Source organism: Bubalus bubalis, chromosome 16 (genome assembly GCF_019923935.1).
Source record: "Bubalus bubalis isolate 160015118507 breed Murrah chromosome 16, NDDB_SH_1, whole genome shotgun sequence".
Lineage (NCBI taxonomy): Eukaryota > Metazoa > Chordata > Mammalia > Artiodactyla > Bovidae > Bubalus > Bubalus bubalis.
In genome coordinates, this window is record NC_059172.1 from 40,343,553 (window position 1) to 40,359,937 (window position 16,385).

Genomic DNA, 16,385 nt, shown 5'->3' on the forward strand with positions numbered 1-16,385 from the left:
AGGCTCCTCGACTCCCCAGGCAGAGAGATGCTCCCACTTAGCACGCTTCCTGTCCCTTTGTCTATAAGAAGCTGCCTTGTTTTTGTTTGTTTTTTTTGCATCTCTGTTTCTCTTGCTCTCAAACCCTACCTCTCCTGTCCTTTACACGTGTGTGCATGGTTTGGGTACCCCCTACAGGGAATGCAGATGCTAGAAAGGTGGAGGGGAACAGGTTCTAAAAGAAAAAATGTTCTCTTCCTTATGTCTGAAACTCCAGGCCTTTGTTTTGTAACGGGCACACAGCTCTTCCTGAAGCAAGGACCGGCCATCTTTAAAGATCGGAGCCAGCCGCAGTGCGGAGCCTGATGTGGTGGCTCCTGCCTTGGCGTCATCCTCTGTGCATGTGCTTATTATGCAGGGTTGTAGATCCTGGCAACACCCTGCTCTTTAACCATCAGAACTCTGTCTTGCTCACTCGTCTAGGAGTTACTGCAGGAGCTCCGGCACCTCAAAATCAAGGTGGAAGAGTTGGAAAATGAACGGAATCAGTATGAATGGAAACTGAAGGCCACCAAGGTAAGAGGCAGTCCTGCTGTTTATGGAGAGGCTTTGAGCCCCGTGGGGAGGGTCTGTGTCCTAGCCTGGGGTGTGCAGTAGCCTTAGCTTGAGAAATGTGAATTGACCCCATTGTACGCACAGGCAACAGTGTGCAGATTGTGTGAGCAGATGGATCTAATCCAGGAGGGCTCTTCCCCTGGAGAAAGCCCCCGAGATTATGAGTTGCTGAAGTCACAAAGTCTCTGTGTCCCACAGCAACCCCCAGGCTGAGGCGCTAGAGTGATGAGTTTTAGGGCAGATGAAGGCCAACATTATCTTGGCTGCATTGTTTTAAATGTAGCAGTCCTTCTGCTGTAGTAATCAGTTTCTAAAAAGAGGCATGCTTTATTTTTAGCAATTCCTAAAAATATGTACTTGTCTTTTTTTTTTTTTAACCAAACCATATTTCTATTGAACTGAGGAGCTTGCTGTTTAAAGGATACCAGTGATATATTATTTTTGCAAAATAAGTGTTATCCTTCCCTCTTTTGTTTCTTCTTTCATTTTCTCTACTAGTTGAAATGGATTCAGCCCACACATTTATTGTCTTGGCCAGAACACTGTGTTTTAAAACTTTGAATTAGCTTGCACTTAAGCAATAGGAAATTTCACATTAAAATACAGAGTTAGACTTCCTTGGGGGCAGAGGAAGGACGATCTGGGGAAGGGAAGGAAACCTTAAAACCCTGAAGCAGCTTTCCTGCCTGAGGAACTGGCCTGAGCTACCTAGGGTGCACACACGCCTGCCTTTCCACCAAGAGCTCTGCAGCGCCACCCGCAGGCCTCACCAGGTAGTCCCGTAGGCATTTTCATCTTACTGCTAAGTGAAAGTTGCTCAGTCCGATTCTTGGAGACCCCACGGGCTATACAGTCCATGGAATTCTTCAGGCCAGAATACTGGAAATGGGTAGTGTAGCCTTTCCCTTCTCCAGGGGATCTTCCCAACCCAGGGATTGAACCCAGGTCTCCCGCACTGCAGGTGGATTCTTTACCAGCTGAGCCACAAGGGAAGTCCAAGAATACTAGAGTGAGTAGCCTATCCCTTCTCCAACATATCTTCCCAACCCAGGGATCGAACTGGGGTCTCCTGCATTGCAGGAGGATTCTTTACCAACTGAGCTATCAGGGAAGCCCATTTTCATCTTAGAATTTTTTTTTCCCCCCCAACATCTAGTTTATACTTTGTTTTATTTTTCTATAACTTTAAATGATTATAAAAACAATAATGATCATTAGATATAAGTTTTAAATCACAAAAATTTAAAGGAGTAAAAATCACTTGTATACCACCCAGGAGTTAACCACTATTAATATTTCCTTCCAGACATTTCCCTTTTTTTGGAGGATGGGGGTCTCTCTGTTAATTTTTGGTGTTGATAATTTATTCACAATTTTATACCATATTGTTAAAAAAAAAAAAACTCTGAATGTGATGTTGATTTATATATAAGTGTAAATAATTTTCTTAACTACTTTATTGATGAGGAAACTGAGGCACAGAGCAGTTAGGTAACTTTCCCCAGATCTTATAGCTATTCAGCAGCAGCGCTGGACAATCTGCTGTTCACTTACTGCTCTGTCTTTATCTAAGTGTCCCCTTGTATGCTCTATGCATCCCAGGCCCCGGTTTTAGGAGCACTGTTTCTCTAACATCTCAGAACCTTCCATCACCATGATCCACTCAAGCAAGTCCTGTCTTGGTGAAACCTTTAAAGTTATACACACCGCCTTCTATTATAAAACCAAGTAGCTCTTAAATCACCAAAGTGTTCTGCCTTGGCACATAGACCTTTGAGATACTAAGGGTTATTTAATAACCACCAGGTCTGGAACCCCTCTTTGTGCCAGCATGTGTCAAGCCCTTTGCACACGTGTTCTCGTTTGGGCCATAAAGTAACCCAGCAAGGTCTGTTGATTTATTATCTTCATTTTTCTCCTGAGGAAACAGGCTCAGAGTGGCCAAGGTGAGGTTTTGATCTGGGTCTGTGTCACTCTGTCATCCTAATTTCCTGCAATTGAAACCTGTCTTGTTTAAGTTCTTTGGTTTTCTGTGCAAAGCTTCTCAGTCCCTAAATGTAGCAGTGCAGTGGCTATAGGGCCTGGTCCCTGGGTTTAATTAAGGGAGATGGAGCACCCCGTCTCTGCTTGGCACCGGTCTGCATGACTTTGTCCCAAACCTCTTGCCACACAACTCCAGTCTCAGTGGCCATGGAAGTACCATACTTTTTCTGATGGTCAGATTCAGGGCCTCTGCGCTGTTGTAGACTTCCCAGCTTTGGAACAGACACCTCTCTGAGCATAAGAGAGCACCTTCATTTCTGGCCTATTCTGTGAAAATTGGCATATAGGAAGGGGCACTCAGCCAATTGGTCTGTAGAGTTGTAAATAAATGACCTCACCCAGACTCAAGCCTCAGACAGAAGAGCCTGGGATCTGCCTTGATAGATAGGCCCCTGGACATCACTGGTGTCCACTGTGAGGCCTGCAGACAAGAATCAGGTATGCGGATTCCTAGCAGAAACTAGATTTCACCCTATCTGCATAGAAGGGGAGAAATGGGTGTAGAAGGTGCAAGAAAAGTTAAGAGACTGTCTTCCAAGATTAGTCTGGCCTTTATAGAAATGAGACAGTGAAGAGTCTGCCTGCAATGCAGGAGACCCCAGATTCAATCCCAGGTTCAGAAAGATCCCCTGGAGAAGGGAGAGAATGGCTACTCACTCCAGTATTCTTCCTGGAGAACTCTATGGACAAAGGAACCTGGCAGGCTACAGTCCGTGGGGTCACAAAGAGTTGGACACGACTGAGCTTATACTTTCATTTTTCACTATAGAAATGAGAGGCATTTGGATCAAGTCCCAGGGCTAAGGGGTTTCCCGGGTGGTGCTTGTGATAAAGAACCTACCTGCCAATGCAGGAGATATAAGAGATGCAGGTTCAATCCCTGGGTCAGGAAGATCCCCTGGAGGAGGGCATGGCAACCCACTTCAGTATTCTTGCCTGGAGTATCCCATGGACAGAGGAGCCTGGCGGGCTGTAGTCCATAGGGTCGCACAGAGTCAGACACTACTGGGGAGACTTAGCACGCATGCGCACACCGCTAATGTTTTCTGAAGCCACTGTCACCATTAATTACAAGCCCATGGGCTCCAAGGCCCTGAGTTAGCTGTGAGAAGCTGCCACCTGACTGCAAGTCTCCACAAACCGTTTGGCACATCTGGCCCTGGCTCTCTGTACTCTGTGGGTGGAAGCCAAGCAGAGGGACAGTGCTCTGTAGGGACTTCGGGTAAGGAAACCCACTCCTTGCCACCTCTTTGTTTTTACACGGTCCCAATTAGGGGACATTAAGGAAGGTTTGTCCAGACCTTTGAAGGAAGGCTCTGGGTGCCCTAGCCCCATAAGAGCAGCCCTCATCTGTCTATCCTCAGTCGAATCCTTCACTGCTCCTGCTTTCTCCCCAGTGATGTACAGGGATAGTTCTTCATCCCTTGGTTTCCTGTGAGGATTGAGTGAGGGTTGATGTAAGAATGCAATGTGCACTCCATCCATGTGTCCTGAAACTGAACACAGGAAGAGCCACCAACAGGCCAGTGCTCATTTGGTTACTTGAGTTGTTCAAAGATGACCTCATGAAAGGATAAGTCCATACCATAACCTTGCAGAATTAAGGTGGGACACCATTGGGCTACCATGGGGGAGGGGTGCTCAGAGTAGAAGCTGTTGCTGTGTGTGCTGTTTTCTGGCTGGGAGTCAGTTCTCACCCCCTTTCTTAGTCTGGCTTGATGCTCAGAGAACTAACTAGCTATCCATAAGGGAAGGAATAGGATGAGAACAACAATAGAAGGAGCACTGATTGAGGACTTACTGCCTACAGAGCATGAGGCTAAGTTGTTTGTAACCACTATCATATTTACTCCTCACTACAGCTCATGAGCTAAATGCTATGCTCCTGGCTTTGTAGATGAACCAAGACTCAGAAAAGCTAAACCACTTACCCAACTAGGAAATGAGAGAATCCAAGTTTGTTTGATTCCAAAGCCAGTGTATCTCTTAGGATGGGACCCACCCAGTTCTGATCTTCTCATGAGTATGAAAGGCAGGGACAACCTCCTGTGTGCCTGCATGCTTGGTCATATTCGACTCTTTGTGACTCCATGGACTGCAGACTGCTAGGCTCCTCTGTCCATGGAATCCTCCAGGCAAGATTATTGGAGTGGGTTGCCATGTCCTCCTCCAGGGGATCTCCTTGACCTGGGGACTGAACCCGTGTCTGCCTGTGTCTCCTGCATTGCAGGCAGATTCTTTACCCACTGAGCCACTTGGGAAGCCCCAGGAACAACCTCACCTCCTATTATGTGTGAAATTTAATCTGCTGTACTCGGTAGACATTTGGGTACTACCCAGTGCAGCTGCCTATGTGAATGTGTGCACACCTGTGTTGTACTCACATGCTTGATTTACACATGTATGTCCATTCAGCATACCTGAGTGCTTGTATGTAATTACATTTGAGGAAAGGAGCATCGGTGCCTGAGGTTGGGCTGAGGCAGTGGCTGTGCATTCAGGGTGGGAGAGTTTGAGGGAGGTAACTCGGCTCACTCATTATCTACTCGTGATGATTTGCTTTCCACTGTATTTCCTGTATGGGGTGGAAAAATGAAAGATGCACGTACTTATTACAGTGGTGTACATACATGCTGTCGCAGGAGTATCTTGGGAGGAAGAAGACCATGTCCAGAAAGAGGATTCATCTTTGGACCAAGGGCAGCCCTCTGATTACACACACTCGCACCTCCTCAGGCTTTAGTGGTGTGTGGACTACAGAAGGCAAGGGAGGGAAAAAGTTCAGTCCAGTCAGGGAGGAGGAAGCAGGAGAAAGAGCAGCTAGGATGGTCAGAGCAGGATGGGGAGGTGGAGAGGTGAGGGGAGGGCCAGTGTCCAGAATGGCCAGGAAGAGCACGTTTATTCCCCAGAGCGCCACCTTGTGGGGAGGGCGGTAAACACTGCTCAGGCTCTTTCTTCTTTGCTCTGACCTGTTAACTTCCTAACGGGTCCTAGGACCCGTGGGCCCTGGACTCTGACTGGAATTGCTTTCTTATGGTCTGGTGGTCCCTCTGAGCTGGTCGGATGCCTTTTTCTCTTCCAGGCTGAGGTAGCCCAGCTGCAAGAGCAGGTGGCCCTGAAGGATGCAGAAATTGAGCGTCTGCACAGCCAGCTGTCCAGGTCAGCAGCTCTGCACAGTGACCACGCAGAAAAAGGTAACTGGCTCAGCCATGACAGAGTGCAGTCGCCGCTCGGCCTGGGTTCTCTCTTATAAGTGGGCTTGTGAGTCTCTGGGTATGTGAACAGCTGTGTGAGGAGGCACGCGGTGTGCATGTGCATGTGTGTGTGCTCGTGTGTGCACGCATGGGTCTGTAAAGCCCAGCTCTGTTGTTGAGCCGTGGCCGTGAACTCTCCCTGTTCGAGGCCTCACCTCTGGAGGCTCTGCTCAGATGCGCCGTCACCACTGGCGCTCTCTGGGCCTCTGCCTCTGGAGCGTTTACTCTTCCCCGTCAGTGCAAGGACTTGCCTCTGTGTCATCGCCACAGAAGAGGCTTTAGCAATTCATTTGGTCATGGAATGGCTCCCCGCCTGATACACACTCAAGGGCCAGAGTGACGAAACAAACCCGTCATTTCTCGTCCTTTGGATCTCAACTTAAGTGTTAGCTCTCGGAAAGACCTAACCTGGCCATCCTACCTCAACTAGGTGCCCCTACTTTTCTCAGAATCATCATTCCTGTTGTTTCTCTCATAGCATTTACTATAACCAGTGCTGTGTTTTTTAAAGTCCCTTTGAATAGACTGTCATCCTTCCTTGGTGGCAGAGACTGTGACTGTCTTACCAGAGAGCATATCCACAGAGCCTCACACAGCATTCAGTCCATAACTGCCAAGGAATATTTTTTGAATAAATGAAAGGATAGTGAATGGTCCCTAGGGAGTTCAAGTCTTGCTGATTAAAAATAGAGGCTAAATCCCCAAATATTCTTATTAATGTGTATTTAATATTTGCAGTTGTTTGCCTTGCATACAAAATGATCACACACCTTCCAGCTTCTCCTCTTACCCTCAAGCTTCAGAGTGTTGCTGGAGAAGGTCATGTGGCCCTGTGAACTGGCTCCACTACTAAGTCTCCTCCGGGCCTCAACACCACTTAGCTTGGATCCCTGGCTGGGGTGGGCAGCCATGCAGCCCTGAAACAGTGGCTTAGGCTGGAGAAGGAAATAGTGATACATATGCTCATCCCTCCACCAGCCTTTCTCAGTGTCTTCACCAGCCATTGAGTGTGTCATCTATCTCCTATGGTCTAATGTGGAGGATGCAGACCCCTAAGATACTCTAGACTGTCTATGATGCTAAATTTGGATAGAGAACTCCCCAGGCCATGATTTCAGGTCAGGCAGGCTTCCCCCTGCACCCTATGCCTCCCCACAGACCACACTTTCCAGGGCCTGCCTCGGGTACCTCTTGGAGCTGATCTTTAGAGCCTTGTTCCAGTTAGGCCCTGCCCAAAGCATCAAGATTTGCAGTCTTCATCTGGAGCTTACCACCCTTCACTCCACAAACCACCAAGAGCCTAAGACACCAAGCAGCACTCTATACCTTCCTCCGAAAAATGTATCCCTACGTCTATTTACACAAAGTCTGTCAATCCATTCTTCCTGCTCTTGTTGGCTATAGCAGGCATCCAGAGGAGATGGGGTGCCCATTCGTGCTTTTGTCCCCCTGTCTCCTGAACTTTACTTACGTTGACATACTTATTCTCTGTAGGATCCAGTTTGGGATGGGTATGGGGCTTTGTTTTGGAAAAACTATGTGCTAATTCCTCAGTTCGGTTCAGTCACTCAGTCATGTCCCACTCTTTGCAACCCCATGAATCGCAGCACGCCAGGCCTCCCTGTCCATCACCAACTCCCGGAGTTGACTCAAACTCATGTCCATCGAGTTGGTGATGCCATCCAGCCATCTCATGCTCTGTTGTCTCCCCTTCTCCTCCTGCCCCTAATCCTTCCCAGCATCAGAGTCTTTTCCAATGAGTCAACTCTTCGCATGAGGTGGCCAAAGTACTGGAGTTTCAGCTTTAGCATCAGTCCTTCCAATGAACACCCAGGACTGATCTTTAGAATGGACTGGTTGGATCTCCTTGCAGTCCAAGGGACTCTTAAGAGTCTTCTCCAACACCACAGTTCAAAAGCATCAATTCTTCAGCGCTCAGCTTTCTTTACAGTCCAACTCTCGCATCCATACATGACCACTGGAAAAACCATAGCCTTGACTAGACGGACCTTTGTTGGCAAAGTAATGTCTCTGCTTTTTAATATGCTCTCTAGGTTGGTCATAACTTTCCTTCCAAGGAATAAGTGTCTTTTAATTTCATGGCTGCAGTCACCATCTGCAGTGATTTTGGAGACCCAAAAAATAAAGTCTGCCACTGTTTCCCCATTTATTTCCCATAAAGTGATGGGACCAGATGCCATGATCTTCGTTTTCTGCATGTTGAGGTTTAAGCCAACTTTTTCACTCTCCTCTTTCACTTTCCTCAAGAGGCTTTTGAGTTCCTCTTCACTTTCTGCCATAAGGGTGGTGTCATCTGCATATCTGAGGTTATTGATATTTCTCCTGGCAATCTTGATTCCAGCTTGTGCTTCTTCCAGCCCAGCGTTTCTCATGATGTACTCTGCATAGAAGTTAAATAAGCAGGGTAACAATATACAGCCTTGACGTACTCCTTTTCCTCTTTGGAACCAGTCTGTTGTTCCATGTCTATTTCTAACTGTTGCTTCCTGACCTGCATATAGGTTTCTCAAGAGGCAGGTCAGGTGGTCTGGCATTCCCATCTCTTTCAGAATTTTCCACAGTTTATTGGGATCCACACAGTCAAAGGCTTTGGCATAGTCAATAAAGCAGAAAATAGATGTTTTTCTGGAACTCTCTTGCTTTTTCCATGATCCAGCGGATGTTGGCAGTTTGATCTCTGGTTCCTCTGCCTGTTCTAAATCCAGCTTGAATATCTGGAAGTTCACGGTTCACGTATTGCTGAAGCCTGGCTTGGAGAATTTTGAGTATTACTTTACTAGTGTGTGAGATGAGTGCAATTGTGTGGTAGTTTGAGCATTCTTTGGCATTGCCTTTCTTTGGGATTGGAATGAAAACTGACCTTTTCCAGTCCTGTGGCCACTGCTGAGTTTTCCAAATTTGCTGGCATATTGAGTACAGCACTTTCACAGCATCATCTTTCAGGATTTGAAATAGCTTATTCCTAGACCTCCACCTGTTTGGCGGAATGACTCCCAGCCCGTTTAGGCTTTGTCCTTTGACCTGGCTCTCCAGACTAGTTTGTGAAGAATTCCAAAGAGTCTCTGTTGGGTCCAGAGTGGGAGAAGGCCAACTGTCATCTACCACAGACTGACAAAGACCCCTGGGCCCATAAGGAAATTCTGTAGGTTTATGATGAACTAAGATTGTTTTCCTTGACTATAGAGTTTGTTTCAATATATTTATAGATCCCATTAAACATTGTTAGTCAATTCTGACTATGCCTTTCCTAAGTGAGCCAAGTACCTGGCTCTTTTTACATAATCATTCTTTCCCTGTCTCTCTTTGGCTGGAGACTCTTTTCTTCCCATTTTAAATTCTCCTCTGGTATAATCCATGGGACTGTGTGATTCTTGATTCTCTCTGAAACTAGTTAGCAGCCCAAGTACCTGCTTACTCAAGTTATAAAGAATAAATGTCAATTTTCTTCTGGGATATCAATTGTAGAAAGTTTGGGGGTTCTTCTACGACACCCTTGAGTAAATGACATTTTGTTTCCCCCCAAAAAAATGTCTATAAAGAGAAGACAAAATACCAGGTTAATTTGTTGAATTATCCAATAAATATTTAATGAGACTGACTGTGTGCCAGACACCATCCTGGGCTCTTTGAAGAAGTAAGGAGTGATGTATAATTTAATCACACAGAAAGTTGTAGCATCTTAGCAGGTAGAACTAGTTGTCTGCATTTTATGTAAATAATTCTTCCTACACTTAAATTCTTTTAGACCAAGAAATTCAACGTCTGAAAATGGGGATGGAAACTTTGCTTGTTGCCAATGAAGACAAGGTAAGATGGCCATTGAGCTGCCCTGTCTTTTTCCTGCAGACCTTCCTGGTTCTGTTTGCTCCCTTCTGGTCTCTGATACTTTGGGCAGGGCTGTGCCCATCAGGACACTGACTCAGGGAAGTGTCAGGAGATCCACCTCTGCTTCCTAGAGACTCGGCTCAGTTACCTGCTTTTGACTTTGATGCCTGGGAGTTTTGCCTAAATGGAATCTCTCAAAGGCAGAATACAGCCATGCCCGTTCAGGCTGGTTTGGGGGAAAAAATACACTGGGGTTACTGCCTATGACATAGCTGTTACTCAGACTCCTAACAAAACTTGAGAGCCATCCACCAATCAATCCCCCATGTTCATGATCTGGTGATAGACCCTTCATAAAACTGGCGACAGACCCATCAGCCTTCTTTGTTCTTCACGTTGAATCCCTGCACAATCATAACATAGCCACCTCCATACTACAGAGCACCTATCTGGCACAAAGGTCAGCTCTAAGGCTCACAGCCCCGCATTTTACAGACCAGGAAACCGAGACTCAAAGTGCTTGAGTAGTGTTGCCCAAGGTCAGGTAACAGCAGATAGCGGAGCCAAGGTCATACCCACGTTTATCTAACTCTGAAACTCGTGTGTTGTCCAAGTCCCCAGCCTTTGCTGGGGAAGAATTGATCCCCTCTGGGAATTTCCTCTGTTATGTAAGGAATCTCAGACTCCTTCGGTATTGAGATAAATACAACAGCTTTATTTTAGTCTTTTTTTTTTGGCATGTAGCTTCAGAGGACAGTGGGCTTCCCATGTGGCTCAGTGGTAAAGAATGTTACCTGCCAAGCAGGAGACACGGGTTCAGTCCCTGAGTTGGAAAGATACGCTGGAGAAGGAAATGGCAACCAACTCCAGTATTCTTGCCTGGGAAAAACCATGGACAGAAGGAGCCTGGCAGGGCTTCAGTCCGTTGGGTCGCAAAGAGTCAGATATGACCGAGCGACTAAGCAACGACTAGAGGACAGTACTTGGGCCAGGAGGCAGGTTTCAGTGGCTACATCAGTGGGGTAGGGAGACAGTTTCCTGCTTCAGGAAACGTTTGAGCCGTCTGAAGGCTGTGTCAAACGGGGGTTGTTTTATAAGTAGAGATTGGACTCATAGCCTTCGGGGAGAGCAGGAGTGTTTACGATGGCCAAGGAGGCAGACCACTGAGAACCCAGGGCCTGGGCACTCTGTATCCCTTTGAAGTGTTCTAGAGGTTCCACACAGCTTTTCCTTCCTGTGTGTCCAGAATGTAGCCTGGGCCCCACATGAAATCTCCTCAGGTGCCAGTGTTGTTGTTTACGTGGAAATCTGTCTTGCCCTGTGACAGGACCGTCGGATAGAGGAGCTTACAGGGCTGTTAAACCAGTACCGAAGGGTGAATGAGATCGTGATGGCAACCCAAGGTAAGAGCAGCGGGGAGCTTACCATCTTCTCCCCAAGGTATTCCATCTCTACTGTGTTAAATGCCGGGCAGTCCTGCCAGAAGAGTCTTCATTTTCATTTGGAAAAATGCTCTGCGGGAAGATGGAGCTGGTTAGACTGCCCTGGATGGTGGGAAACGGGCAGCTCTTGATTTCCAGAAATTTTGTCAAATGGCAGACAGTTCAGTACTTCCAGGGACTAAACTTTCCAGATCATCAAGAAAAAAAAGCCTTCAACTTGAACCACTGGGAATCCCCACCCTCAGGAGATCTGTGCATCTCCCTGGCATACTTCTTAGAGGCAGTGAGTGCAGCCAAACCTGGATCCGAGGCAATTTAGTACCCTCACTGGGAATTAGCAATGGCACCCCACTCCAGTACTCTTGCCTGGAAAATCCCATGGAAGGAGGAGCCTGGTAGGCTGCAGTCCATGGGGTCGCTGGGAGTCAGGCACGACTGAGCGACTTCCCTTTCACTTTTCACTTTCATGCATTGGAGAAGGAAATGGCAACCCACTCCAGTATTCTTGCCTGGAGAATCCCAGGGACAGAGGAGCCTGGTGGGCTGCCGTCTATGGGGTCGCACAGAGTTGGACACGACTGAAGCGCTTAGCAGCTGGGACTTAGAGCCTACCCACCTCCTGGAGAGTCTAAAAGCATCCCTAGCCGTTGCCTGGACACTCGGGGAAGCTTCTTTGAGTTTCTAGGTGCTTGGGTTCCCATAGGAAGTCACAGGGCAGGGAGAGCTGTTTGTGTTTCATACTTGCTGCCCAGACTGAATGCAACACTCAGGCAGCATCCGTGTTGTGTGGGCACCCTGGGGCAGATGCCCGATGGCCTGCCTTGTTGGTCACGCTGTTGACCCGGGCTCCCATTACAGATACCAAGAAAGCGGCTGTTTCACAGGAGAGGGCTGCTATGAGGGTGCTCAGGAACCTCTCATTCAGGCTGAGTTGCTGCTGCCTCTTGGGGAAAAGCCAACCCCTAGTTTGGGTTGTGGCTGCCGGTTGTCACCCAGGGCCACTGCCAGCCCTGCACGCATGTCACAGGCTAATTTCCTCTAATCCTTTTGGATCTTGGGTTAGGTGAGGGCCTGAATGCCTGTGGCCAAGGAATGAGAAGATTGGAGAGGAATAATTGGGGGGTGGGGACTTCTCTTGGTTCCTCCAGCTTGAGCTTTGACCTTGAAACGGCCTCCTGGAAGCCATTGCTTAGATGCTCCAATGAATATTCTGAATCACACTTTTAATGTCCCTTAATGTTTTTCTTTGACCCTCTTAATGAAGGAGAGATGGTGTTAGAATTTTGTGGTACAATTATAGGTTTCTAAACAAGCCATGTGGTGGTAATGATCTGCATTAATGCTTCCAGGGCCTTCAGAAAGAACGCTCTCCATCAATGAGGAAGACCTGGAGGGAGGTTTCAGGAACTGGAACACTGCGAATAAAGGCCCCGAAGACCTATTTAAATCAGAGGTACTGTGTTTCCATTAACGATGTGGGGTTTCAGCAGGCCCTGGGAGCTTACCCTGAACCCGGGGGAGGATCTAATTAGGAACCTGCCAGGTATAAATCTTGACAGGTAAAAAAATTAAATCAGTGGAGTCACCCCAGAGGCTTTGGGGAGACACTGAGGGTGGAAGGAGCCAGGGCATAGGCCTGTGTTCCTGTTGGGGAGAACAGCAGAGTGGATACTAGACTTCTGAGGATGGGAATTTTCTCTTTTCTAAGCTTTGTTTTGGCCATGCTGGGTCTTGGTTGCTGTGAGGGCGTTTCTCTAGTTGCAGCCAGCGTGGGCTGCTCTCTAGCTGTGGGCGGGCTTCTCTTGTCGCGGGGCACAGGCTCTAGAGCACATGGGCTTCAGTAGCTGCAGCTCCCGGGCTCTAGAGCACAGGCTCAGTAGTTGTGGTCCACAGGCTTTGTTGCTCCGTGGCATGTGCAACCTTCCCAGACCAGGGATAGAACCCGTGTCTCCTGCATTGGCAGGCAGATTCTTTACCACTGAGCCACCAGGGAAGCCCCAACTTTTCTTTTTCAATTGGTTTCCTTGTTTATTTTTGCCTTTACTCTCTGGAATTTGAGCCTAGACCAAAGGGGTATTTTTATTTACCACTGCCTCTCCAGGATCTGCAGTGATGCCTGATACCCAGTTGGATTCAACAAATATTTCTTTAATGAATGAATGCATCTTGCACACTTGGAGGGATAATGAACTTTTGAAGTGATACATTCCTATTTCATAGACAACCTCTCTTCCCTGTAGCCAGCATGCAGATTTCCTTTTCTCTTGTTTAAAATTTGGTCCAGTTCTATGGCTGCCTCTGGACTTAGTTTAGATACACTGGGCAAATAAACTTGTAGTTACAGATCTCAGGTGGAGGCGGGACTTCAGCCCAGAATTTAAAAGGTTCTTAAAACTCCAGAACAGTCACACCGAGGAGGCTCTTAGTCCAGCTAAACCCTTTTAGTTAAGGGAGGGGCAGATGTGTCCCCTGGTGGCTCGTTAGGTAGTCAGAGCAAGCAGCCCAGACTGCCGGCAATAGTGGCAGTAACTGATCCCCAGTACCCGTGTGATTAGCACTGCACATGACTCACCCCACTTATGCCTCATGACACCCCACCGGGGATTCTCCTTTTATTGTGCTGCAGCTGAGGCTCAGAGAGGGTAAGTAATCTGCTCCAGGTCACACAGCAAGTAGGTAGCAGAACTTGGACTTGAACCCCAGGCTTTTAACAACACTACGTACTATAATGCCAGGGTTCTTTCTAAGTAGACCAGGAAGATAACGGGCTCTAAAGAAGACAGCCCTTAAGTCAGTGAAGACATTAAATTGCGTCCTTCTCTGCCACCATTAGCTTGCGTTCATTCCACCTGTGAGACCCTTGCTTTTCTGACCTTGCTAAGCCCTTAAGATTCAGCTTAAGTTTCTCCCCTCTGAAGCCTCCCTGACCTTCCCACCAATGAGAAGGGTCCCTTCCATTCCCATACTATTAATATATTATAGGACGTGTTGCATTGATCTTTCATCCTAATTAACTTACCCACTTCTCTGATGGCCTGTCAGGCAGTAGATGCTGCTCCTGTTTGTTGATTGACTGTATGAATTACAGTGTTGCTCACTGCAAGCAGAAATCCACTCTGGCTAAGTTACAACAAGGTGCACAGTGGCTCACTGAATGAAAGGAAAAGCTCAGAACCGAGCTCAGAGAGGGCAGGGCGCAGGGATTCGGGTGTCAGGACTAACTTGTCAGGACTCGACTGCAAGGATGTGAGCTTGGGCCCTGGAAGGAGAAGCCCCAGTATACCTTGCTTGTTGGCGTCTTGAAACAGCAGGCACCGGTGTTGCTGTAGCCCCCGTGGCTATACCCAGGGCGGGAGATGTGCCTCCCCAGGAGGAACTGTCCAAACAAGGGGAAAGGATGGAGGCCGGGCGCCAGGCAGCAACTGTTCTTTCCAGTGACTCTTCTGGTTCCCATGCAGGTGTCTCCAAGAGGCAGCCCTCCCACAGCGGGGCCACCCCCATTACCGCAGAAATCACCGGAAACCAGGTAGGAGGCCCAAGCGTTTGCGTGGAGTGCTGTGCTCTCAGGCCCCTCTCAGGGCTCCAGACGAGGCGTGATCACAGCCACCCTGTCCTGGGCCCACCTGCCCTCCTGTAGTCAGGGGAGCACTCCAGGCCCAGGCAGTGGCCACAGCAGGGCCAAAACGGTGGTGCAGTCATGAACCATGCCCACCTCCCCTGCTGCAGAAGGCCTTCCCTCCCCACAGGCCGAGGGGCCAGGTTCTTGTCACTGAGAGGAGATCTGGCCAGGGCCTGGGGCCTCGGGGAGGGGGCTGCATCTTCTCTGTGCCCCCAGGGGCTCCTCAGAGCAGAGAGTGCCCCGCGCCATGAGCCTGCCATTGCCGCCAGCCGCTCTGGCATGGCCTTCCCGCTCTCAGAGGGAGGCCAGCCCTGTGACAACACCCCGCTCTCCCTCCAGGGAGGGCCTTTTCTCCTCCCAGGGAGGTCGGTCCAGTTGCTTTGAGGAAGCTTCAGATAGCAATGAGCGTATTGTGGCCTGGCCTATGTGGTCACCAACTGCCCCCTGACTGATACCCTTGAAAATCAACCTACTTCTAGTTACCGATGTCAGCTCTTTAGAACACGTTTCCAAGGAACTGGGATCTGGACCTCCACTGCCAAGGGCAGGCTGTCTTTCAGCCAAGTGACAGGAGTTTCCCCAGAAGGGCGCTGAGTCTCCAGAGCCTAGGCACTCAGAACCCCCCATTTTCCATAAAGCCACTGTTACTGAGCTTTTAGCCTCAGAGGAAAGCAGTCATGCCACGGATGGCGACTGGCCAATTTTAGTTTTGCAGAATAAGAAATTTGGTTGATGAGTTCACTCAGAATGAAGTCAACATTGAGTGACTCACACTGACTAGACTCATAAGAGACTAATGTAGCAACAGATGCTGATTTATTCATAGGAACTGAGAAATATCACTGCCAAGGAGACTTGTCACAGGTAACCCTTGTGACCATGGGTGGTGGTGCCGCTTCTCTATCCAATTGGTTCCCTTCTCTGCAAAATAGTGCCTGAGAAAGCTGATTCCTCTAAGCAGACTGCTCAGGGCTCACAGAATTGGAGCAGAGGGACAGAGGATCCCAGCGGGTGATGCTCTGAGCTGTGGCCGACGTGCTCATCTCCACTCGCAGGTGGCACGGCCTCCCTCCCTGGATTACTCTCACACTCACAGACCAGGCAGTATTGGCCCCTTTTCCTCTCTTTTGACTCCACAGACATTGGCTTTCTCTTATGACCACACAACAGCCAGCGCCCACTGATGCCACTGAATTGTGTATTCTTGGTTTTTGAGGACTGTCAAGGACTTTTGATTGGATTTCAGTGATGTTCTCATGCATTACCAACACATGGTCAGACCACACCATCCCCAGAGTGGGCCAGACTCATTTACATGTAACAGTTATGATGAGAGGGTGTTGAGTTTTTTCCTGACCTTGACTCGGAGCCCAAGATAGAATACCAGTTAAACGTTGAAATATCCTCTGCACGAATGATACTACGTTCCTCCTTCTCCAGTAACTGTTTCCTTTTTTATTTTCTTTTGTGTTTTTCCAGGGCTCAGAAAAAACTCTCCTGTAGTCTCGAAGACTTGAGAAGTGAATCTGTGGACAAGGTCAGTCCATCAGTCTGTCCATAAAGATGACTGAGTTATTTCTTTGAGGT

At 48.2% G+C, this 16,385-nt stretch overlaps 1 protein-coding gene across 9 annotated transcripts in view; it reads left to right on the forward strand.

Moving 5' to 3' along the window:
- Positions 1-16,385, forward strand: part of PPFIBP2 (PPFIA binding protein 2) — a 155,592-nt gene that overhangs the window by 112,981 nt on the left and 26,226 nt on the right. For all 9 annotated transcript variants that reach the window (XM_025266582.3, XM_025266580.3, XM_025266581.3 and 6 more), the window contains 7 exons: positions 463-555; positions 5,720-5,831; positions 9,658-9,719; positions 11,065-11,140; positions 12,529-12,632; positions 14,638-14,705; positions 16,278-16,335. In XM_025266582.3, coding sequence (XP_025122367.2) covers positions 463-555; positions 5,720-5,831; positions 9,658-9,719; positions 11,065-11,140; positions 12,529-12,632; positions 14,638-14,705; positions 16,278-16,335 — 573 coding nt within the window. The remainder of the gene's footprint in view (positions 1-462; positions 556-5,719; positions 5,832-9,657; positions 9,720-11,064; positions 11,141-12,528; positions 12,633-14,637; positions 14,706-16,277; positions 16,336-16,385) is intronic.